Below are 25,153 nucleotides of genomic sequence, written 5' to 3' on the forward strand. Positions count from 1 at the left end.
CATCCTCCACTCGACACATCCTCCACTCGACACATCCTCCACTCGACACTTCCTCCACTCGACTCAGCCTGCAGAGCATTTTGGTATTTTAAGTTGATATTTACTTCCTTGACTAGAATCAACAGGAATCCTTTCAAAATCTATTTTTGTCCACAGCTACATGATAGAACTGCTGGATGTAGGTGACGTGGTGATGATGTCAGTAGACGCGGTGGCATCGGAATGCGCAGTCAAGGTAAAAAAAAAACCATTTTTTTATAATAATAGTCCTCTTTAATCTGTTCCATGTAAGCTCTTCTTGGTCTTCCCCTTCCTCTCTTTCCTTCTAGCTTTCCTTCTATGATGTTCTTAATAAATTCGTCGCACGCAACGTCGTGTCTTATAGGGAAGCCAAGACATTGGCCTTTGATAGACTGAAATAGAAAATGCTGCACCGACAAAAGCGTGGCTCTTAAATTGATGATGATGAAAAGTCCTCTTAATAACAGTAACACGCAGAGAACCTAAACTATAAAAATGCCTGTTATTAAATGTGTTCCTCTAGTTATTATAACTTGTAATGTATACCCTCATTGGTTTTTAAAAGATGTGTTGCTGTTGCAGTTTCTTGTCATTTCTTCTCCTCAGCCATAACACCTTGCGAAATGACGGAGATTCAATAATGTTAAATGGACCTTCAACAAGTTTATCCATGATAATTACGTTGAATGAATGATTCTGATTTCTGATTAATGTTGTATGTACCTTTATAAATAAATAAATTGTCTGTGTGTGTAGGTGGACGGCTTCGTGTGCTTGTCTCTGCACGACAAATATGAGGACGAGTATCAGCTGCTGTGTGACCGGTACACCGCCGACTGCGAGACAGAGAAGGGAGAATTTTCGTATGTACTCAAATTCAAAATTTTGTATATATTCTTTAATAATAATATATTTCATTTAATAATTTTTTGATGTTTTTTTTTATTATTGTTATTATTATTCTTATTATTGTTTTCTTTCTCTTATGTTATAATGAAATATGGTGTGAAATGAAATATCATTGCCTGTGTAAAATGTGTATATGCCTGCAAAGGCAAAATTTAGTGAAACGTAATTTGCAACTATAACTGCAACTATTATCTATAACTATCTAAATTTATGCACAATAAAAATCTTTATCTTTATAAAAATATCTTTATTCAGTAGGTAACATAGTTACTAAAACTACTGCAGCTTCTCACAACCTGTATAGCTGGGGAAAAGAAGTTTTTTTTTTATTTTTTTTTTAATTAAGATGGGTTTGCTCTTGACTTCGTTCTTCCACAAGAAGAGATCGACGTTGGAACGAGCTTACCCAGAAAATGCCTAAAAGCAATGAAGCTGCAAGAAAAACCTCGTAATAATGTAAATGATAAATGTTTCTTTCTTCCTTTCTTTCAAAACCGTGTTCGCCTCGCAGCGTGTCGCCGGGCGAGACGTTCTCGTACTTCAACTGCGCCGACGGCGGCTGGTACCGCGCCCGCTGCCTGTCGCCGTCGCGCGCCGCGCTCGTGGACGCGGCCCGCCTCGTGCACCACACGCACTCGCGGTGCACGCGCCTGCCGCCGCGGTACCACCAGCCAGAGTTCTGCTGCCTGCTCACCGGCCCCGTCAGCGTACGTAATGTACACGACAGGTCGACATGGCAATTCTCTAGTGACGTGACGTTTTCAATATCGATATATTTTTATTATGTACGTAACAAAATGTGAATAAAATAATACCACGTTTTCATTTAAGTTAATATTTATTCATCTGAATCATCTAACGTCCGATTGACAGAAAATTTGTAACAATTATTTTTCCGTTCAATGTCACAATTTTCTAACACTTTTCTAGCTAGTTCTCGAGCTTGAGAGTGAATTATTGGTTCTTTTGCTTGAACACGCGACGAAGATGCAACCGTAGCCATTTTTAAAACACAATAGTAATAAATTATGTGAGCGAGATTATAATCGATAAACGCGGTCGATACGGACTCGTGCGATACTAAGACTAAGACGCCGCGGGGACTGTGCGGGTGTGCGGGGCGACCCCGCCTCCGCGGCTCACCTCATGCCCCGATTGCCATGTCGACCTGTCGTCAACAGTACACACATCATCATCATCAATGAGATCTTGACGTAAAACGCCAAATACGGAAGACTCGACACAAGCCCTACTACAACTATACGTTTAATTCTGCTGGCCAGTTATTCTGTGCGCCATGTGACCGAACCTTCAAATCGAAGTTCGGTTTTGCTAGTCATATTAGAGCCTATCATAACATCGACCTGGGATAGACATTTAGGAGTCGCCGTCGCCGGAAACTGCTTGGATGATCTTCAATATAACCCTTTCACGGACAGAGACCATGGAAATGAACTTGGAGACGGAACGTCATTAGACGTTCTGTCCTTGAAAGTGTTAAGAGCCACGCTCTTGTCGGAGCAGCATTTTCCGTTCCAGTCTATCAAACGCCAATTCCTTGACTTCCCTATAAGACACGACGTTAACCTTTTCTTTAATCTATGCCATGTAAGCTCTTCTTGGTCTTCCCCTTCCTCTCTTTCCTTCTAGCTTTCCTTCTATGATGTTTTTAATAAATTCGTCGTGTCTTATTAGGTGTCCAATCATCTTGCCTCATACGTACGCACAAGCAGACTCTATATCTAGATAAAAAAAATAAAATAAAAATGAATTTATTTCTATAAATCAGTTACAATTATTGGACATGTCTTCCCGGTAAGTAATTAGATACTTAAGGCTAGGTAACTACAGTTTTACAGATAATTAAGCCTCTTAATTTTATTTAGATAACAACCTGTTTAGATAATTTAGTTAGTGTTTAATTTATAAGTAAGTTATAAATATTAACTCAGTCATGGTTTGAATCATCCCCCTCAGAGTTCGTTACGATGTCTCTAACACCCTGCATACTGAATTCTACAAATAAGAATAAGACAAAACCAGGCTTTATGGGCTAAGCTCCCTTTGCCTACCCGAATAGGTAAAAAAGTATTGTGTATAATTCTTGTTCTCAACAGGTCGGCAACAGCATCAAATGCGTCCTCCTAGAGAAATCTCCGAGTGGCATCAGGGTGTCAATTGAGAATGCGGAGGACGGCACGGCGATGGGCGAGGGTGTAGTCTCGCGCTGGTTACCGGAGGTTCAGTACCCGGACAGGACGCCCAAGGCACCCGCTTCTGGTATGTGCGACCGGAGTTTTTTTTGACATCTTGTGTAGACCAGGGGGGTTAACGGACAGGACGCCCAAGACACCCGCTTCTGGTATTTGCGGCCGGAGTTTTTTTAACATCTTGTGTAGACCAGGGCGGTTAAAATGGCCACATCGAAGCAATTCATTTAAGAAAGCAATTTTGCAATTTGACATTTGCGCATACAAAAGTAAAGTTTATTATTAGAATCCACAAAAAGACAAATACAGTAACAATTGACTTATAGTTAAGAGTACAGCATCTCTTTGTGGAGGGCCGATGCCTATACTAGGTGGAAACCTGTATTATAGGTCCCGTCCCCCCCAACAAATGTCAAATAGCAATATTGGTTTCTTTCTTTCTTGCTTTCATGTAACAACTACTTACGAGTAAGTAGTAACCGGGACCAACGGCTTAACGTGCCTTCCGGAGCACGGATCATCTTACTTTCAGACAATCTGGTGATCAGCCAGTAATGTCCTAACCAAACTAGGGACCACAAAGTAATTATTGTGATATGTCCCCACCGGGAATCGAATCCGGGACCACCGGATCGTGAGCCCAGCTGAACTACTGGAGCACGGAGGTCGTTCGTTGTTATAGTATGGTTTTATCCAGGGCCAGCGCTGATCCCGGAGGTGCCCCGGCCGGACGTGGCCAACAGGAGCACGGTGCTGGTGGTCCACGTGACGGACACGAGTCACGTGTACGTGCGCGCCGCCGACACAGACACGCAGCGGGGCTTCGACGCCGCGCTGCACGACACCGCCTTGTACGGGCTCACTGGTGAGTACGCGAGTACAGATCTTAGAATTGTTCATTTCATGATGTATTTATTTATTATTTATTTTTACAGTTTAATAACAGCCTCCGTGGTCTAGTGGTTAGAGCGTTAGGCTCAAGATCTGGAGGTCCGGGTTCGATTCCCGATGGGGACATTGCCGAAATCACTTTGTGAGACTGTCCTTTGTTTGGTAAGGACTTTTCAGGCTTGAATCACCTGATTGTCCGAAAAAGTAAGATGATTCCGTGCTTCGGAAGGCACGGTAAGCCGTTGGTCCCGGCTATTAGCCGTAAAAACACCTCCACCAACCCGCAGTGGAGCAGCGTGGTGGAGTATGCTCCATACCCCCTCCGGTTGATTGAGGGGAGGCCTGTGCCCAGCAGTGGGACGTATATAGGCAGTTTATGTTATTATGTTATGTTACATTCAGCCATTACAGTAAAAACCAATTCGACTGAAACAAACACATATAAGACATAAGAATTATTATTATTTAACTAGAACAATAGCGAAATGCCACATCTGTGAATTTGGCAACCGAACAGCTGTACAGGTCAACGTCCGGGTTGTCCTGGGCCAGGGCGTTAAGCACCCGCATCGCGCGAGTAACCGGCGAGTACCAACCAAGATTGGTTCTCGACAGCGGGACTTTAAATATGTGCTCGATCATTTCATGAAATGGTCATATTACATGAAATAGAATATCACACATCATGATGGCATAGCATGGCTCCATCGCAGCACAAGCTGAGCCATTTCCTTTTGTCCATATTCGCAATATTCATAATTATCTAGTTCATATAGCAAATGTAAATTGTTACTGGCAATAAATTTATTTTATTCTTATTTTTATTCTATGATGTAGTTTGGCCAAATCAATGAACACAAAACGTTTAACGATATGAACAACTAAATGCATTACTTCATGATATATCCAAATGTTGGCAATCATATCGTAAAATTAGCATCATTATCCATCGGTATATTATAATGGATGAATCAATGTAATTGCCCAGAAGAACACACACACACACACACACACACACACACACACACACACACACACACACTTGCGTATCTCGAAGGTTCCTGTCAGTTTTTCCCTTATTTAATTTCTTTTTTTTTATTTCTGTTTTTTTTTTGATATATTTTTTGGATTATATAATTATACATTTCTCTAATATTTGTAGCTACTTAGTAGGTAACACATTAGAATATATTAAATAATTACCAAGGGTTGGGGCCTGGTGACCTGTAGTACAAGGGAAATCCTTTTACAAGCACCAGCTCCCTTAAAATACACTTGTATCACAATGTTAGCCAACTAAGAAAATTTTTTGTTTTGTTTTGTGTTTTAAGTAGAGAAATTAACATTTTTATTATTATTATTATTATTAATTGTACAATTTTCCATATCGAATAGGTACATGATTTTGAACCTAAGAAATTAATCGATTTCGCATTTTTATTACACCACATAGCATGGACACCGCCTACATTAACGATATGGCCAAACGTTGATTGAAATAACATTAAACATCAACGTTTCAACGATATTGTCAACTTGAGTTGGCTATTTCATGAAATATGACCATTTCATGAAATCGTCGAACACATCATGTAATGATCAATTCTACGATCTGGCCACGACATATACACTTTGAAACCACGTCACATTAACTTCTTTGTCAATTTTTTTTTATTCTAATATTTTTAAGAGGGTTTATTCTGTACAGAATATGCCATCCTCATATAGCGTACATTTGAGTTGGAGCTTAATTTAATACAGGTAGTCTGCAATCAGTACCAATCTTTACCAATTTACAGGGTGTTAGTGGCATCGTAACGAAAACATTGGGGAATGACTAGAGACTATTATGAGTTGATATTAAGTGAAATAAATAAATAGTATTCGTTACTAACATGCTGTATACTTTCGCACGGGAATTCTTCTTCTTCTATCGTGTGGATTGTGAGGTGGATTACCAACCCCATCAACCCTGGTGTCAGGGTTACTATTGAGCCGCCAAAGGCCCCTGACATGGCTCATGTAACGACTACTAACTTACACCAGTAAGTAGTAACCGGGACCAACGGCTTAACGTGCCTTCCTAAGCGCGGATCATCTTACTTTCGGACAATCTGGTGATCAGCCTGTAATGTCCTAACCAAACTAGGGACCACAAAGTATTTTTTTTGATATGTCCCCACCGGGAATCGAACCCGGGACCTCGGGATCGTGAGCCCAACGCTCGAACCACTGGACCACGGAGGCCGTTTACATTAATTATCATTTCCTACCCTTCCCTCGCGACGCGAATTAAAAACGAATGATTCATACTGCTCCCGATAGTAAACAACAGAGAATGTGCTTAGCTATGTTGTTCCGCAGCGACCCCTCTGACGGAGCCGCCGGCGATGGGCCAGTACGTGGTGAGCAAGTTCACGGATGGCCACCACTACCGCGCCGTCGTCAAGCGCACCAATGTCAGGCAGAACAAGTACCTGCTCGAGTATGTTGAGTTTGGTGAGTACTACACACATACTGTTGACGACAGGTCGCCATGGCAATCGGGGCATGAGGTGAGCCGCGGAGGCGGGGTCGCCCCGCACACCCGCACAGTCCCCGCGGCGTCTTAGTCTTAGTGTCGCACGAGTCCGTATCGACCGCGTTTATCGATTATAATCTCGCTCACATAATTTATTACTATTGTGTTTTAAAAATGGCTACGGTTGCATCTTCGTCGCGTATTCAAGCAAAAAAACCAATAATTCACTCTCAAGCTCGAGAACTAGCTAGAAGTGTTAGAAAATTGTGACATTGAATGGAAAAATAATTGTTTTTGTAGCGATACGTTAGATGATTCAGATGAATAAATATTAACTTAAATGAAAACGTGGTATTATTTTATTCACATTTTGTTACATACATTATAAAAATATATCGATATTGAAAAAGTCACGTCACTAGAGAATTGCCATGTCGACCTGTCGTCTACATTACATACATAAACTCACGCATATTTCTTCAGGACCCAGATACCGACCCCGCCGGCGTGGTCGACGATTTCCCTCAATCAGCACTTATCGCTATCGATCCATTAGGGTCGATTAACTCTTTCAAATATTTTTCCTCTCAGACGACGCCGTGAGCCGAGGTTCGCGCCCAACTGGACACCCTCAGGCTTGTTGTGTTTTTGTGATATGTCCCCATCGGGATTCGAACCCGGAACCTCCGGGCTCACCCAACGCTCAACCACGGGACTACGGAGGCCGTTTACATTACTTATTGTTTTCTACCCTTCCCTCAGGCAACACCCAAATCAATGGTCTAGAAAACCTGTACCCGTGTCCGGAGCAGCTGAGCATCCAGAAACTGCCAGTGGTGACGTCATGCGTGGCGCTGCGGCTCGAGGACAAGCAGCCGCTGACGCCGCCCGCAGACAAATACCTCGAGCACCTCAAGGACGACGTCTTACCCCTTGTACTGGTACGGTCACGACCACTAATATGTATATGTCGCAGCCGGATTGTATAATCCGCTGTATTACATTACGGCTAGCTTTTTTCAAAAACAGGGCCGTTTTGTAATGCGGCGGTTCAACGATTAGCCGTATTGTCATTGCGATACGTTCTCCAAGTAGTAACTGGGACGAACGGCTGAAATATGATCTTCTATCGTGTGGGTTGTGAGATGGAATACCAACCTCATCAATCCTGGTGTCAGGATTATTATTGAGCCGCCAAAGGTCCATGACATGACTCATCTAACGATTACTCACTTTCATCAGCAAGTAGTAACCGGGACCAACGGCTTAACGTGCCTTCCGAAGCACGGATCATCTTACTTTTTGGACAATCAAGTGATCAGCCTGTAATTTCCTAACCAAACTAGGGATCACAAAGTGATTTTTGTGATATGTCCCCACCGGGATTCGGACCCGGGACCTCCGAATCGTGAGCCGAACGCTCAACCACTGGACCACGGAGACCGTAATAAAAAAAAGAGGAAAGAAAAAGCAACATTGAAGGAGGAAAATTGTAATCCAAATACATTCCCCCAACAGACAGAGGCCTGCCTATAAGAGTGTTTAGACGATCTTTGTTTAAGCTACTGAGCGAGAATCCTTTTTATAGTGTCAGTGAATTTCTTGATCACATAAACATAACATAAGCAGCCTATATACGTCCCACTGCTGGGCACAGGCCTCCCCTCAATCAACCGGAGGGGGGATTCTTGATCACAAAATGTAATAATTAATCTCTCTGTATTTGCATACCAATATTGTTTTGGTTAAATGTGTGAAACTTTAATTTAGTCATATATAACAACGAATGTACCACATTTACCGCAAATAAATGATTTGATTTGATTTAGACGATCCCGACGGGCGCTGCTTCGGCCCCTTCAGGCTGCGAGGTGGAGCTGGCGGAGGCCGAGAGCAAGCAGTCAGTCAACAAGAAGCTGCAGCAACTGTGCACGCCAGAGTGGATGCGGCTGCAGGAGCTCGGGCAGGATATGCTAGGTGAGGGCATAGAATAAAGATGTTCAGATCGAGCTGGACCGGCTGCAGTTCGAACGGGTCAAGGTTCACCAAGCTCAGCTGGCGTACATACAACGGATCCTGCTGCGGCAGATGGAGAAGCGGACCACTGTGAGTTACAACGGTTGACCCACATCTGTCAAATTCAAATTCAAAAATATCTCTGTTCAATAGGTAACATAGTTACACTTTGAATCGTCAATTTTACATAACGAACGTCTCATCCGCCTAAAACTACTGCAGCTTCTCACAACCTGTATAGACGGGGAAAAGAAGCTGCAAGAAAAACCTCGGCACAGGGCCCTAGACGTTCTTTAAAAAAATAAAAAAATTATCAGCGCCTCATAGCACTTTATGTCTTATATCCTTTTCTGTTACTTAGCGTCATCTGCTAGAGCGAGAGAGGTGGATGTAAGCGGCAAAATCGACCTGAGGAATAATACTACGTATAGAACGGCAACTCTCCGCTCCCCACCAGCGGCTGAGCTAGGTTTACCTACCAGTGGCGACCCTAGCAAAATATTTAGGTGGTGCGACACCTCAAAGTGGCACCCCTCAGTCCCTTAAAGTGCAAAATTTTTCGATTAGTTTACGGCCACCGAAATTTACCTGTTTAAATGTTTTAAAAATGTTGTTGGCCGCAATCTAACCCTATGTAGTTTGCGTCCAGGGTGGACCAGTCTTGGCTGATTTTGGCGCGCCCCCCCCATTTCAGATTCAGAATTGTGCCTGAAAAAACGTGCCTTCCGAAGAAGCACTGATCATCAAATCAAATATACTTTATTGCACAGAACTACATTTAAACAATCAGACATAACACATGAATACAGTACAATTTGGGCGGCCTTATTGCTCTAGAGCAATTTCTTCCAGGCAACCACCAAAAGGAAATAAACATTTACAAACATCATCTTTAGAACAATCAGAGAGAGCCTGTAATGTCCTAACCAAAGGATCACAAAGTGATTTTTGTGATATGTCCCCCACTATTCGAACCCGGGGCCTCCGGATCGTGAGTCCAACGCTCAACCATCGGACCACAGAGGCCGTCTGTGCAATAAAGTATTTAATAATAATAATCGCGCTATTTATAATCTGCGTTGTCGGGACTCTTTAAGGGAGCTGTTTAAAGAAATAAATATACTGACGGTCGCAAGTCAATATATTTATGAAAACATTATGTATGTGCGTAAAAATGTATCTCTCCTTCCGAGAAACTGTGAAAAGCATACTTACAATACAAGGAATAAAAATAAAATTGTTGTTCAAAATTCTAGATTAAGTAAATTAAATTCATCTTTTTTGGGGTTATGTATACGTTTTTACAATAAAATACCAGATAATATTTTAAATTTGTCAGAGAACAAATTTAAAGCTCACGTGAAGCTTACTTTATGTAAAAAAGCCTATTATAAGATTAATGATTACCTAAATGATAAAAATGTCTGGTATTGAATGTGTTCCTCTAGTTATTAAATAACTTGTAATGTACCCTCATTGATTTAAAAGATGTGTTGCTGTTGCAGTTTCTTGTCATTTCTTCTCCTCAGCCATAACACCTTGCGAAATGACGTAAATTCAAAAATGTTACATTGACCTTCAACAAGTTTATCCATGATAATTACGTTGAATAAATGATTCTGATTCTAATAATAATAACAATTTATTGCACACAAATTCACAAAACATTTACAGGATAAACTTATAACTACTATTCAATACATGAACATAAATATTGAAAGTGTATAACAACTTTTTATTTTTATAGTTTTAAAATGGTAACTTTAGTATTTTTGTAATGTGGCAACATTGCCATTTGTCTTTTCCTTCTTCTTGACAATGTCTTGTAAGCGGCCGGACGATGTCTTACTTACTTATAACTTACTAGCTTTTGCCCGCGACTTCGTCCGCGTGGCGTGTTAAAAAAGAGAAATCTTTGTGTGTGTGGGAGTGCATATCAAATTTCAAGCATCTAACTTATGCAGTTTAGATTTTTTCATACAATTTTTTTTCCCGCTAACTCCCATTTTTCAAAATACAGCCATAACTAAACTTTATATTTACTAAGGTATGCATACATGCTAGTTTGAAAACATCTATCTTACGCGGTTTCGATTTTTTCATACAAATGTTTTTTCCCGCTAACTCTCGTTTGCAATATCCTGTTGCATCTACGCTTTAAGTTAACTAAGGTACCTGCATGCCAAATTTCAAGCGTCTATCTTAAGCGGTTTAGATTTTTCATAAAAAAGGATTTTCCCGCTAATTCCCGTTCCCGTGAGAATTCCGGGAATTCCTTTCTTAGTGCACCTCTACGGTACTTAAGCTACGTCCCTTCCAAATTTCAAGTCCCTACGTTTAACCGTTTAGGCTGTGCGTTGATATGTCAGTCAGTCAGTTTCTCCTTTTATATATTTAGATTTGTTATGTTATTGTCAACAGATGTGGCGCCGTTCATGTTCAGCCAGCTGGAATACCTGGAGCTGCCCGAGGGCGGGTGCGAGGTGTGTGTCCTGGACGTGAGCACGCTGTGCGGCGCCACCGTGTCCGGGTGTCGCATGGGGGAGCCGCACATGCAGTTCATCATGGAGACACTCTCAGAGCGGGTACGTTGTACATCCGTTGGCAACTACACCTTTAACCTCTTCAATACTCTCAACCGGCGAGTTCAGTACTCTTAAAGTTTCACTTATAATTTGTCTCGCGACCTTAAAATTAACAGCTGTTAATCCGTCCCTTTCCTTTTCGGCGGATAAGAAAATGACGGGTATAACTCAAAATTAGGAGCCTGCAGGAATCAGCAAGGCAAGAGGGAAACCACTGCCCTATTTTTCCCTAAAAAAGTAGCATGAAAAATGCTGCACCGACAAGAGCGTGGCTCTTGAATTGATCAAAAATCAAATCAAATATACTTTATTGCACACAATATACAAAACAAATTAACACAGATGATGATAGATACAGTACAATCTGGCGGCCTTATTGCTAAGCAGCAATTGAATTGATGATGATGATGCTGGAATCAGGGTCTATGACTACTAAAGTTACTATTATAAGATTTTGCATTATTGAGAAAATGCCATTTAGCTAGCGAACAAAGGATTACAATGGATATTGCAATTGGGAATAGGGTCAAATCAGTTCTTTTTTACATACTGTAATGTGGAGGGAGCAAGAGAAGTGTGTCAGGACCGAAGCAAATGGAATTCTATAGTCTCTGCTTACCCCGGTGGGAAATAGGCGTGAGTTTATGTATGTACGTATGTATCTGTGTCGTAACTACCCAATTGCGTTACTAAAATACGGTACAATAATAAAAACACTTTTTATTGCACAAAAATTTACAAAACATTTACAGGATAAACTTATTCTAAGGTGGGCAAAGGCGGCCTTATCGCTAAGAGCGATCTCTTCCAGACAACCTTCAGCAGAGGATTAGTACACTTGTACAGCTGCAGTGTAGCGCGCAAAAAAGTAAAATAAAATAAGATTATATATATATATATATATTATAATATATATAGCTGGTTTATATATTTATTTGGTATATTTTCAGATGAAGGCGTACTGCGAGAGCCCTATAGGATCGCAGCCCTACTTGCCCATACCTGAGGAGATCTGCATTGCTCAAATGCCACCGTGTGAGTATTAATTAAACATACTAATGGTGCTAATTCCTGTAAATACCATCTATTTTATTTTAAGTTATATCTGTCATTTTCTTATCCGCCGGAAAGGAAAGGGACGGGTATCGACAGGCATAAAATTTATGGAACACACGTCAATTTTAAGTACAAATCTAAAACATACGTCTAACCATTTTACATCGGCCAATAACCCTACAGAATTATGTTGACAGCACACGTCGAACGGTTTGCATACCAGTGAGATACTTTTTGATTCGCCGGGGTTATTCATTTACTCATTCTTCCTAAAATTTACGACTGTCAATCATCCGTCTCTTTCCTTTTCGGTGAATAAGAAGATGACAGGTTAACTTAAAGTACAATTAGGAGGTGTCTGTGTGCCTACAGCCCTAGATTATAAGTATGATGTCATTTGTCTAGTGTATTAGTCATAGGTGTATTCCTAAATATATTAGTATCGATTTGTGCATCCTAATAAACGCACGTATACTGGCCTACTGTTTCATTGATACTCACCTAAGAAAGTACATCATACATACTTTGGACAGCAAGTGCACATTGGTGACCCCGACGTGATCAGCATCTCCGTGATCACAACCTCAAGATATTTTTATAAATCAGAAGAACTACACTACGATGTCGCAGCAAGATAGTACAGTGAAACCTGGTACAAGCGGAGCAGCAGAGATCGCAGTCGTTAGTGTTTCGTCGCGGATACCCGAATTTTGGGTTGATCAGCCGAGGCTTTGGTTTATCCAGTGCGAAGCGGTCCTGGCGCCCCAGAAAATGAGTGACGAAGCGAGATACAACATGGTAGTCACAAAGTTAGGAAAAGATGTCATCCAGCAGATCAGTGATATACTCCTTAAACCTCCCGAGGCGAAGAAATTCGACACGTTGAAAGAACGCTTATTTAAAGTGTACGAAGAATCTGAAATCCGCCAATTTCAAAAACTATTAAGTGAGATGGAGTTAGGGGATCAGAAGCCTTCGCAACTCCTCAGGAGAATGAGAGAGCTCGCGCGTGAGAAGATACCAGATGAAACACTGCGAATAATGTGGCAAGGACATCTGCCTACGTCCGTACGAAGTGTATTAGCTGTAAGCGAAGTAAAAGACCTAGAGTATTTAGCAGCAATCGCTGACAAGGTTGTCGAGACTGCGCGGCCCTTACAAGTAAATGAAGTACAAGCCTCTCAAAGTTACAATGCCAACGCCGATAGTGCATTAATTTTGGCGGAAATAGCAAAATTAAGCTTGAAAATCAGGAGCTTGGAAAAGGAGAGGAGTTATGGACGAAATAGACACAATCGTCAAAATAGGTTCCGGTCGCGATCGAGTTCCCGTGGACGTAATACGACACGTCGTTCATACGATAGTCCAGACTGGCTGTGTGTTTATCATTTTAAATACCGCCATAGAGCTAGGAAATGTGTAGAACCATGCGCGTGGCCAAAGATGGAAAAGCAGGAAAACTAACCCAGGTGCAGTCGCAGGTGGAGATTTGCACCATAGCTCCTGTTCCCCGATTGTGTATTACGGATGACAGCAGCGGACTTCGGTTTTTGGTTGACACCGGAGCAAACATTTCAGTTCTACCGGTAAATAAAAATCGTGTCTCCAGTGAAAAATGTGAAGACTATAAACTATACGCAGCGAACGGGAGTGAAATTAAGACTTATGGTGTTAAGACATTAGAACTAGATTTTAGATTACGACGACCATTTCGTTGGACATTTGTGGTGGCGGAAGTCAAGCAGCCTATACTTGGTGCTGATTTCTTAGCCCATTATAAACTATTAGTGGACGTCAACAATAAAAAGCTCATTGACTCAGTGACTTGTCTAAAAACGATTGCGTCTGTGACTATGCAAAGTGAGTCATCAATCAGAACAATTGACTGTAAAAATATATATAGCGATATTTTAAGCGAGTTTCCAAATGTAACGAAACCAATGAATTTTAAGGAAGCTCCCTGCCATGAGATAACTCATTGTATAGAGACATCGGGACAACCAGTATTTGCCCGTCCGCGACCATTGCCGCCAGACAAATACTTCAAGGTGAAGGCCGAGTTTCAACGCATGCAAGAGATGGGGATATGCAGGCCCTCCAAAAGTAATTGGGCAAGCCCTCTTCATGTAGTTGCGAAAAAGAATGGCGAACTAAGACCCTGTGGTGATTATAGAGCATTGAACGCAATCACCAAGCCGGATCGTTACCCGATACCCCGCATTCAAGATTGTAGTTATCTATTACACGGAAAAACTATATTTTCGAAAATTGACATTCAACGTGCATATCATAATATTCCTATAAATAAAGGCGACATTCCGAAGACCGCAATAACAACCCCATTTGGTTTATTTGAATTTGTGCGCCTTGGTTTCGGTTTTCGAACGGCAGCACAAACATTTCAACGATTTATGCAAGATGAAGTACTACGAAACGTTAATTGCGTGTTCGTTTACATCGATGACGTCATTATTGCATCGTCTACGAAAGATGAGCATAGACGCCATATACGGGAAGTACTAGAACGATTAGAGAAATATGGCATCACCATAAATTTATCAAAGTGCGAATTTGGCAAAACTGAAATAGATTTTTTGGGATTTCGGATATCGAAAGATGGTATGAAACCCAAAGATGACCAAGTCAGAGTTATTTCCGAGTTTCCAAGGCCTAAGACCGTAGAAGAACTTCGTCGTTTTCTAGGAATGGTCAACTTTTACAGGCGACATTTACCGAATGCGGCTGGAATGCAAGCACAGCTGAATATGTTTCTACACAATTCAAAGAAAAAGGATAAGAGCCTAATTCCGTGGACAGACGAAAGTATAAAAGCGTTTGAGCAGTGTAAACAAAGCCTAAAAAGCGCAGTTACACTGTCATTCCCATCGCCAGAAGCACCGCTAGCCCTCATGACGGACTGTTCCAATACATGTGCTGGAGCTGTGTTGCAGCAAAGAGAAGGCGAAACATGGAAACCATTGGGATTCTTTTCCACAAAACTGAGTGAGACACAGCAACGTTATTCAACGTACGATAGAGAGTTATTGGCAATCTACTTAGCTATAAAACACTTCCGACATTTGATTGAAGGAAGGCCAATTACAATATACACCGACCACAAACCCATAGTTTACTCACTACAGAAAAATGCAGTTAGTAAAAATGACACCCCGAGAAGAATACGACAGTTAGACTTCATTATGCAATTTTGTACCGAAATAAGGCATATATCGGGCATGGAGAATATTGTTGCTGACTGTTTGTCAAGAATATCAGCAATAGATGTATCATCAACCGATGAGTCACCGTTGGACTATGAAAAGTTAGCCGAAGCACAAAAGAATGATGAAGAGTTGAATAACCTCATGAAATCAAAACAATTGACTTTCAAGAAGATATTGATACCTAATTGTAGCGAACCAATTCAGTGTGAGGTATCAATGAATCGAGCACGACCATATTTGCCGAAAAAGTTTCGTGTATCAGCTTTCAACGCAGTACACGGGATTAGTCACCCAGGCACGCGAACAACTAGAAAGATGATGCAAGACAGATATATATGGAAAGGCATGAACAAAGACGTAACTGAATGGGTCAAATGTTGTATTGATTGCCAGAAGTCAAAGGTTCAAAGACATACAGTGTCACCACATGGACATTTTGTGCACAGCGACCGATTTGATCACCTGCATATGGATATTGTTGGACCCCTTATGTACTGTAATGGTTATCGGTACATTGTAACAATGGTCGATAGAAAAACGGGATGGCCGGAAGCTTTTCCAGTTAAGGATATTACAGCTGAAACGGTAGCGGATATCATGTACTCTGGTTGGATATCGCGATTTGGATGTCCCTTAAATCTAACCACAGATCAAGGTTCTACCTTCTTATCGCAGCTATTCGAGCATTTGGCCAAAAGAATGGGAATCAGAAAATTTAGAACAACTGCTTACCATCCACAGTCGAATGGTATCGTGGAAAGATGGCATCGATCCCTTAAAGCTGCACTTATGTCCAGAGGCAATACGGAGCAATGGGTAGCAGAGTTACCCACAGTACTACTAGGCTTAAGAGCGAGTCTAAGAGACGACACACAAACTAGCGCTGCAGAAATGGTGTTAGGTGAAGCACTTCGACTACCTGGTGATTTCTTCCAACCGTTAAGATTAGAAACTGCTGACAATGTCTCGTTCGTGCAAGAATTGCGGAGGAAGTTAGCACATTTAGCTTCCGTTCCAAGGAAACAGTTGCATCAAGGAAAAATATTCGTACACCCCGATCTACAAGATTGTACGCATGTATTTGTACGTGTTGACAAAGTATCCAAACCACTTACTCAACCGTATATGGGACCTTTTAAAGTAATCGAAAAATCAGACAAATATTTTAAAATCATGCAGGCAGATACGCAGAAAGTAATTAGTATTGATCGATTAAAACCAGCCTATTCGCTCATTACAAATGAAGACATAGATGTTCCAAAAAAGGCAACTCCAAATGTAAACAATGACCCGAAGGTATCGAGATTCGGACGAGTCATTAAACCAGTAGTGCGCTTTACACTGTAAAGACATATCTAACAATCTAAAGGAACGCCAACAAATTATTAACAACAATGGGTAGCAAGTCGAGTAAAAGCTCTGAAGAAATAATTATTGCCCAAAACGGCGCTGGGAACAGTGCCGCAGCTACACAGACCGAGACACAGATGTGGACTTCGGTACGGCAGGAGACGTATTTGCTAATCATCATTGCATGTATCCTGATGGCGATACTCTATGTGATGTGGCGCTATTGTAAGACCGGGTACGCCCGGTACCTGCGACGAGAGCTGGTGGAGCTGACAAGGAGGGAGTCACGCGCTGGTGAGCCAGGCTATGACAGCCGCCCACCACAACGCGTAATAGTGTAGTGGTGATAAGTGATAGTGAAAGCAGATCGAGAAATAGTAAGAATACAAGTGTTCTAAACCAGTGTTTATTTTATAATACAGATAATAGTATGTAATCTGATAGGTACATTAACAATAACAATCGGCGAGTCTATAATATTTTAAACAGTAATACCAACTGTTACACTTTTGTTTTATATGCAATGCATGTATGTGAATGTTCATTTTTTTCTTTACTTGTATAATCACTTTATATGTTTGTATGTAACCATTTTTAAATAAGGGGGGTGTACTGTGCCTACAGCCCTAGATTATAAGTATGATGTCATTTGTCTAGTGTATTAGTCATAGGTGTATTCCTAAATATATTAGTATCGATTTGTGCATCCTAATAAACGCACGTATACTGGCCTACTGTTTCATTGATACTCACCTAAGAAAGTACATCATACATACTTTGGACAGCAAGTGCACATCTGCAGGAATCGGAGCCATTATAAGAATACTTTTATTGTGAACTTGAGGAGGGCACGCGCAAGCATGGCGGACAACGCCTCAGGTACAGTCAGAAGCAAATAGTTATTGACAGTTAAGGTATACATTATACATATAGTTAGCAACATCCAGAATGTGCAATAATTAGAGACGTTCAAGGTGGCCGTATAGATAGTAACGCTCTGAGTGACCAAAAACATCGGCACAACCTGCGTGTTAAAAATTCACCTCACAACCCACGCGATAGAAGATTATAAAATCTATTCTAAACACTTCACAATACATATTGAGTGCGATAGGAAATAAACCATATCTTTTACTAACATGAAAAAATTAGAACCGCACTCAGGACTATATTTTTACTAAACGTTCAGTCACTTCAGCCTTCAAACAAATGGACAGTAGCATCATCAAACGTCTAAGGAGACTGTAAACTAAATAAACCATATCTCTTACTATCATGAAAAAAAACTTTCAAGGGTCGCACTCGGGACTATATTTTTGCTAAACCTTCAGTCACTTGAGCCTTCCAACAGATGGATAGTAGCATTCATCAAACGTCTAAGGAGACTAAACTAACGACCTTCAAAAAAAAATTTAAATTAGAAAAAAAAAATGAAGCGTTTTATTTCTGTAAATCTATAACAAACAAGTTACAGGGGCTTCCCTAAAAGTAGTCGGATGACCCTTGAGATGGGAATGCCTCGCTCTTCCAACGCAATCAGTACAATTTGATTTACACCCTCAACCTTCCAGACCCGCAGTGGTTCCGCGCGGTGTACCTCGGCCCCGTGGACGGCCCCGGCAGCGCCACGTCAGAACTGTGCTTCATAGACTACGGGAACATAGCACAAGTGCCGACAGAACTCATCCGCAAGATGCCCACAGAGTTCGTCAAGGGCGTGCCTGCCCTCGCCACAACAATGGAGATCCGCGGTGAGTGAGACATATAGTATAATGACATATGTATAATTTGTGTGCAATAGTTTTATTGTGTGGGACTATGGAGTCCCGGACTATTGGAAGGTGTGCGAGGGGCCGAAGCCAACACGTAGAGGCCCCTTAACCTCGTAACGCCGAAGCATAATTACGATTTCGAAGTAATAAACGACGGTGGTACCTTGAAAAGGACCAAATTTTTGTAGTCGTAAAGGCCGAGCACTTCAAGTACAAATTTTAAAGTGTTAGAGTTATCCGATCGGGTTCAAATTAAGTGGAGACCTATGTAAGGATGAATAGAAGACATTTTTGAAAAAATTACGTTTTTTTTTTAGTTCTTCCAGAAGGACTCCCGGTTTAAGTCACTACTTTTAGTAAAATCTGAAAAATATTATTATTATAAAGGGTTATGTATTTTTTCATTAACATACATACCTATTTGTACGTCATAAATATGTGTATATACTTACATATTTAAATATAAAATAAGTAACGAGTTTTAGTTTTTATGATGTAGTTTGTGATTAGTCCCTCTGGAAGTACATTAGGTTTTTATTATTAGGAAAGAAATTAATTCATGGTGTCAGTTTAGATCATCATTAGAAGGAAAAATGAAATAAAATGAAGACGGTAGTTTTTTTTAATCATAAGATCACGTAAGCAAGTCAGTCTATATCGGTATGATTTAATCACATATAACAATTTAAAAAAGTATTTGAAAAATATCCGGACATGACACCTAAAGTCCCTTGCAAAGGACTAAAAAAGTTTGCTTTCATATTGCTAACGATATCGATACGAAATTGATAAAATAACTATGTCATGTTTTTGATTATTATCTTGCCTGCGATTTCTGAAAATAATGTGTATGACAAACTACGAAATTCGATTATTAACTTGATTTTTTTTTACCTAGTCGCCGTGTGCGCACCATCTTTACCAATAAAATGACAAATTACGACAAGTGATACATATTTCTTTTTTATTAAAGCCACCTATTCACGAAATTGAATGAACTAGTTCATAGACAAAATACTTTTTTTCTCAATCGGCGCAAAGGTTTGAATTAAATTGACAGGCAAAGTTTTGGTACTTTTAAAAGTACCTTCGTTGATTATTAGAAAAAACTATTTCAAAACCTTCGGCCTTTATGACTACAATTATTTGGTCCTTCTCAGAGGACCCCAGGGCTTACGAGGTTAAGACTGTTTAATTATTATTATTATAGTAGCTCCGGGTTCGATTCCCAATTGGGACACTGTCGAAAATCACCATGTGAGACTGTCGAAAATCACCATGTGAGACTGTCGAAAATCACCATATGAGACTGTCGAAAATCACCATGTGAGACTCGAAAATCACCATGTGAGACTGTCGAAAATCACCATGTGAGACTCGAAAATCACCATGTGAGTCTGTCGAAAATCACCATGTGAGACTGTCGAAAATCACCATGTGAGACTGTCGAAAATCACCATGTGAGACTGTCGAAAATCACCATGTGAGTCTGTCGAAAATCACCATGTGAGACTGTCGAAAATCACCATGTGAGACTGTCGAAAATCACCATGTGTGACTGTCGAAAATCACCATGTGAGACTGTCGAAAATCACTATGTGAGACTGTCGAAAATCACCATGTGATACTGTCGAAAATCACCATGTGAGACTGTCGAATATTTACTTTGTAAGGAAATTTTGAACATTTAGTAAAAGAGTTACATACTTTTGATGATTTTTATAATATATGTGACAAGTAATAGTAATTAAATACTTTAGTCAGTAATTCACTTAAAACGTCCTTGGAATGTCGGAGATACCAATTTAATAGTAACACAGTGGTAACACTTACGTCATCAATGGGCTAGCAATGGCGGCTTGTCATTGGATTGAGCATACCTGGTTTTCTTATACCCATGCATCTGTTTATGTGCCCTTATCAAAGGCAAATAAAGAGTATTTCTATTTCCTTATACGGCCACGAGTACTAACATGTATACACTTTGACACCATGTCACATTAACATTTTTGACAAATTAAACCATAAGTCTCATTAAATGTCAAATATGATAGTGCGACAGGGTTCTAAAGTGGGTACATGATATTACTCATGGCTGTACCAAAAAAAAACCTAAGAAAATGTAATTCTGATAAACGATGACACTCAGGATTCACCCCGAACCCGACGACGGAGCTGGTGGAGAAGGCGTTCAAGTACATGAAGGTTAATGAGGAGGGACAAGGCACCATGCAGGTATCACGCTGCATCAAGGACGGGCCCGGGATGTACCTGGTGGATGCGCCGGAGATGATCGCCGCCATGCGGGCTAACTAGCCACCCATACTATTAAAGAGTTTATATAATAGGAACATAACCCGAATCACAAGGCCTGGTAGATTGACAAACGTATTAAGCGGTTATACCATTATATACCTCTAAAAAATGACAAACAGTTTAACAAAACCAATTGATTATTGATAGCATTTATGATAGGTAGTTGATCTGTCTATGATAAGGCTAAGTTTCCTTTGACGCGGAGCTGAGCAGAGATGTGCAGGAATCGACCAATCACCGTGAGGGAGAGAGTGATAGGTCTTCGTTTTTCGCTCTCTCGAACGCTGTGATTGGTCAAATCCGAACATCTCCGCGCCAGTGGAAACCCAGCCTGATGGCAACTTTTTGTACACAGAGCACTGAATCACATTAAGCTTGGTGTTAGAGGCGAACGTGATAAAGCCGGAATTGCATCTTTGAGAGTTGCAACTGTAGGTGGCCGGGCCAATCGGATTCATCTACAATATTATTACAAAACGAAAACTAGAAGATATACTAGGTTTAAACGTCCGCGTCACAAAAGAAGTCCCTCGGCTGTGGCGCCAACTAGTCAAATCAGTTACTTTAGTAAATTACTATGGAATTTGTATGAAAAAGCAACCTGTGACGTCATAGAAAAACGTGACAAAATGTCGGACTTATTATTGTCGACTTCTTACGTGGCGCGGGTTATTATTTTTAACCTAGTTTATTTGGTCTTCGTTTTGTTTTGTGTATAAGTTTATCGGGTTTTACCTAAGATTATATTTGTGTGTAAAAATAAATAATATTTCCGTGCACGCTAAGCCGTGGTCCCGGTTACTACTTACTGATGTAAGTGAGTAGTCGTTACATGAGCCATGTCAGGGGCCTTTGGCGACTCAATAGTAACCCTGACACCAGGATTGACATAAGAAGAATAATATTTCCGGAATTGACGTCTCTATAGACCACGGTCCCTGACACGTTATTTTTATAAGGAATTTATTGTTAACAGCAGTTCTAGTAGTTAGCCGGCCGATTTGGTTCAGTGATCTGTGTTATTGTAGATTTAAGTTCTTTGACATGTCTTTATAATGAATAACTTGTTTTTGTTTTTTTTTTCTAATGTTAAGTTAGTGATAGATTTCATTCGCTTTTTTTCAATTTGTTTTTTTTTTTTTGCAACATTGCAAATGTATTTTTTACTTGGATTCTGATACATTTTCCGGGAGTTTCCGGTTTTTATTACCGGATCGGTTAACATGAACGTTTGTTTTACGGAAACCAAAGATTGATATGGTTTTCTAATAAATTACTGTTCGCTAATTATGATTTTTCTTATTTTATATAGACGCTTGTTAGGGAGCTTTAGGTCGGTCGCAGTTGGAGTATAGATCTTAGAACACAGAAGTCAATCTTCGTTAACGCAAAAATATTTTAGAATCTTTAGTCTCGCGCCATACATAATTTCTAACTGGATCGGTCTTTATGCCAGTTAGACGGTCCAGTTAGAACTAAATAAAGAGAGAGAGAGAGAGAGAGAAATGTTTATTTTGCAAAACTGCACACACAAAAATCAAGCAAAAAACAAAGAAGAAGAAAAAAAACAGTAAGATCTTAGAATAAAAATAAAAATTACAAACAAAGATACATACAAAAGTTGTGTGCAGTCAGGAAAAAGGGGTACGACTCAGCGATGTGCTTGCTTCATACAGTATGGAGCAAGCGCTGTTATTCTGCCGCCCCCTTCTCGTCATTCAAATCCCAAGCAAAGATTGTGCGCATAATAGTAAAAGTAGTACATGTATTGTGTAAAATAAAAATACAAAGTTATGTGAGTGTAATAGACTTTCAATATTAAATTATAATTGATAAATAAGTTAAAAATTGTTAGTTTCAACGAATAAATGGATATTAACGGCCTCTGTGGTCCAGTGGTTGAGCGTTACGATCCGGAGGCCTCATGTTGAATCCCGGTGGGGGAGCATATCACTAAAATCAATTTGTGGTCCCTAGTTTGGTTAGGATTACTACTTACTGATGTAAGTGAGTAATCGTTACATGAGCCATGTCAGGGGGCCTTTGGCGGCTCAATAATAACCCTGACACCAGGGTTGATGAGGCTGGTATTCCACTTCACAACCGACACGATAAGAAGAAGACTGCATATTTGCAAGACATTATATTCTAGGATATTTTTGCGTTCACTGTAATGAGGTTGACCACTGGTGTTCCAAGATGTATAGTTACGAGTACTAATATGTATATGTCGTGGCCAGATCATAGAATTTATCATTTCATGATGTGGTCGATCATTTCATGAAATAATAATAATAGAATATCATTTGTTTGTCAATGAACACAAAACGTTTAACGATATGAGCAACTAAATGCATGATTACTTCATGATATGGCCAAACGTTGGCAATCATATCGTAAAATTAGTAACATTATCCACCGATAGTGGCGCTGGTGTCGATTATATTTAAAACTTGATTGATATTATAATTGTAGAATCAATGTAATTGTACAATTTTCCATATCGAATAGGTACATAATTTTGAACCTAAGAAATTAATCGACTATTCGCATTTTTATTACACCTCATAGCATGGACACCGCCTACATTAACGATATGGCCAAACGTTGATTGATATATCATTAAACGTTGACGTTCCAACGATATGGTCAATTTAAGTTGGCCATTTCATGAAATGGTCGAACACATCATGAAATGATCAATTTTACGATCTGTCCACGACATATACACTTTGAAACCATGTCACATTAACTTTTTTGACAAATTAAATCCGTAAGTCTCATTAAATGTCACATATGTCCGTGCGACAGGGTTTTAAAGTGGGTACATGATATTGTTCATGACTGTAACTCTACTACGGCGTTCGTTAGAAAAATTTGACCGAATTTTCACTTACCGGATTGGAAGTTTCCCGGTTGTTACCGAATTTTATAACGTGTAACTATTTTCCGCGTTCTTTCGTGTATGAAAGAAAGGGAAGACCAAGAAGGCGAATGTCTTATAAAAGGAGCCAAAGAATTGGCCGTAGATAGACTGGAACGGAGAATGCTACACCGACAAGAGCGTGGCTTTTAACCCTTTCACAGGCGGAGACCATGGGTCATTGATGGTTCATTATAGATAGTATGACACATTAGAATCGAAACGTCATTAGACGTTCTGTCCTTGAAAGTATTAAGAGCCACGCTCTTGTCGGTGTAGCATTTTCCGTTCCAGTCTATCAAACGCCAATTCCTTGACTTCCTTATAAGACACGACGTTAACCTTTTCTTTAATCTGTTCCATGTAAGCTCTTCTTGGTCTTCCCCTTCCTCTCTTTCCTTCTAGCTTTTCTTCTATGATGTTTATAATAAATTAGTTAATGATGGTACTAATTCCTGTAAATACCATCTAATTTTATTTAAAGTTATATCTGTCATCTTCTTATCCGCCGAAAAGGAAAGGGACGGGTAATCGACAAGCATAAAATTTATGGAACACACGTCAATTTTAAGCACAAATCTAAAACAACCGTCTAAAAAATTTACATTGGCCAATAACCCGACAGAATTAAGTTGACAGCACACGTCAAACGGTTTGCATACCAGTGGGATACCTTTTCGATTCGCCCGGGTTATTCATTAATTTACTCATTCTTCCTAAAATTATGAGCTGTCAATCATCTGTCCCTTTCCTTTTCGGCGGATGAGAAAATTACAGGTATAACTTGAAGTAAAATTAGGAGGTGTCTGCAGCAATCGGGGCCGATGACATCATCATTAATACGCTCTTGTTGTCCATTTTCGTTGGATATTTTAGGTCTCATACTGTCCTAGCGCCAATATTCGGTTGAATTTTTGTCCAAGGACAAGATAACATTTCCCCGCTGTACGACTTTCCCGATACTTTATTCGTCCTGTTCGCAAGTGTCGTTATAACCGTGTTATATTCACTGCTGGTTTTAATGACGATTATTCGTAGGTTCCTGACGTTCGTCAGATAATTTGGACAGATTTTTTTTATGTTCAACTGGAACCCGTCTTATGACGTTTTCCCGATCGATGTACGATTTTCCCGACGCTTGATTCGTCGCGTCCGCAAGTACTGTTTTCCCGACACTTGATTCGTCGCGTCCTAAGTACGGTTTTCCCGACATTTGATTCGTCGCGTCTGCAAGTACTAAGTTCCTTACACTTTCGTCGAGTCGCAAGTGTGATTTTCGCGGCACTTGATTCGTCGCGTTCGGGAGTGCGATTTTCCTGACACTTGATCCGTCATGTACGCAAGTGTTAAAAAAAAAGA

The 25,153-nt window shown here is 40.3% G+C and overlaps 1 protein-coding gene across 3 annotated transcripts in view; it reads left to right on the plus strand.

Annotated features, from left to right (window-relative positions):
- LOC126379359 (uncharacterized) overlaps window positions 1-21,004 on the plus strand; it is a 54,385-nt gene extending 33,381 nt beyond the window's left edge. For all 3 annotated transcript variants that reach the window (XM_050028071.1, XM_050028072.1, XM_050028073.1), the window contains exons 15-26: window positions 157-235; window positions 778-884; window positions 1,442-1,637; window positions 3,048-3,210; window positions 3,838-4,005; window positions 6,396-6,530; window positions 7,315-7,493; window positions 8,382-8,529; window positions 10,990-11,153; window positions 12,104-12,188; window positions 18,355-18,534; window positions 20,705-21,004. In XM_050028071.1, coding sequence (XP_049884028.1) covers window positions 157-235; window positions 778-884; window positions 1,442-1,637; window positions 3,048-3,210; window positions 3,838-4,005; window positions 6,396-6,530; window positions 7,315-7,493; window positions 8,382-8,529; window positions 10,990-11,153; window positions 12,104-12,188; window positions 18,355-18,534; window positions 20,705-20,871 — 1,771 coding nt within the window. In that variant the 3' untranslated portion in view covers window positions 20,872-21,004. The remainder of the gene's footprint in view (window positions 1-156; window positions 236-777; window positions 885-1,441; window positions 1,638-3,047; window positions 3,211-3,837; window positions 4,006-6,395; window positions 6,531-7,314; window positions 7,494-8,381; window positions 8,530-10,989; window positions 11,154-12,103; window positions 12,189-18,354; window positions 18,535-20,704) is intronic.
- The last annotated feature ends 4,149 nt before the right edge of the window (window positions 21,005-25,153 follow it).

Source organism: Pectinophora gossypiella, chromosome 29, assembly GCF_024362695.1.
Source record: "Pectinophora gossypiella chromosome 29, ilPecGoss1.1, whole genome shotgun sequence".
In the NCBI taxonomy this organism is placed as follows: domain Eukaryota; kingdom Metazoa; phylum Arthropoda; class Insecta; order Lepidoptera; family Gelechiidae; genus Pectinophora; species Pectinophora gossypiella.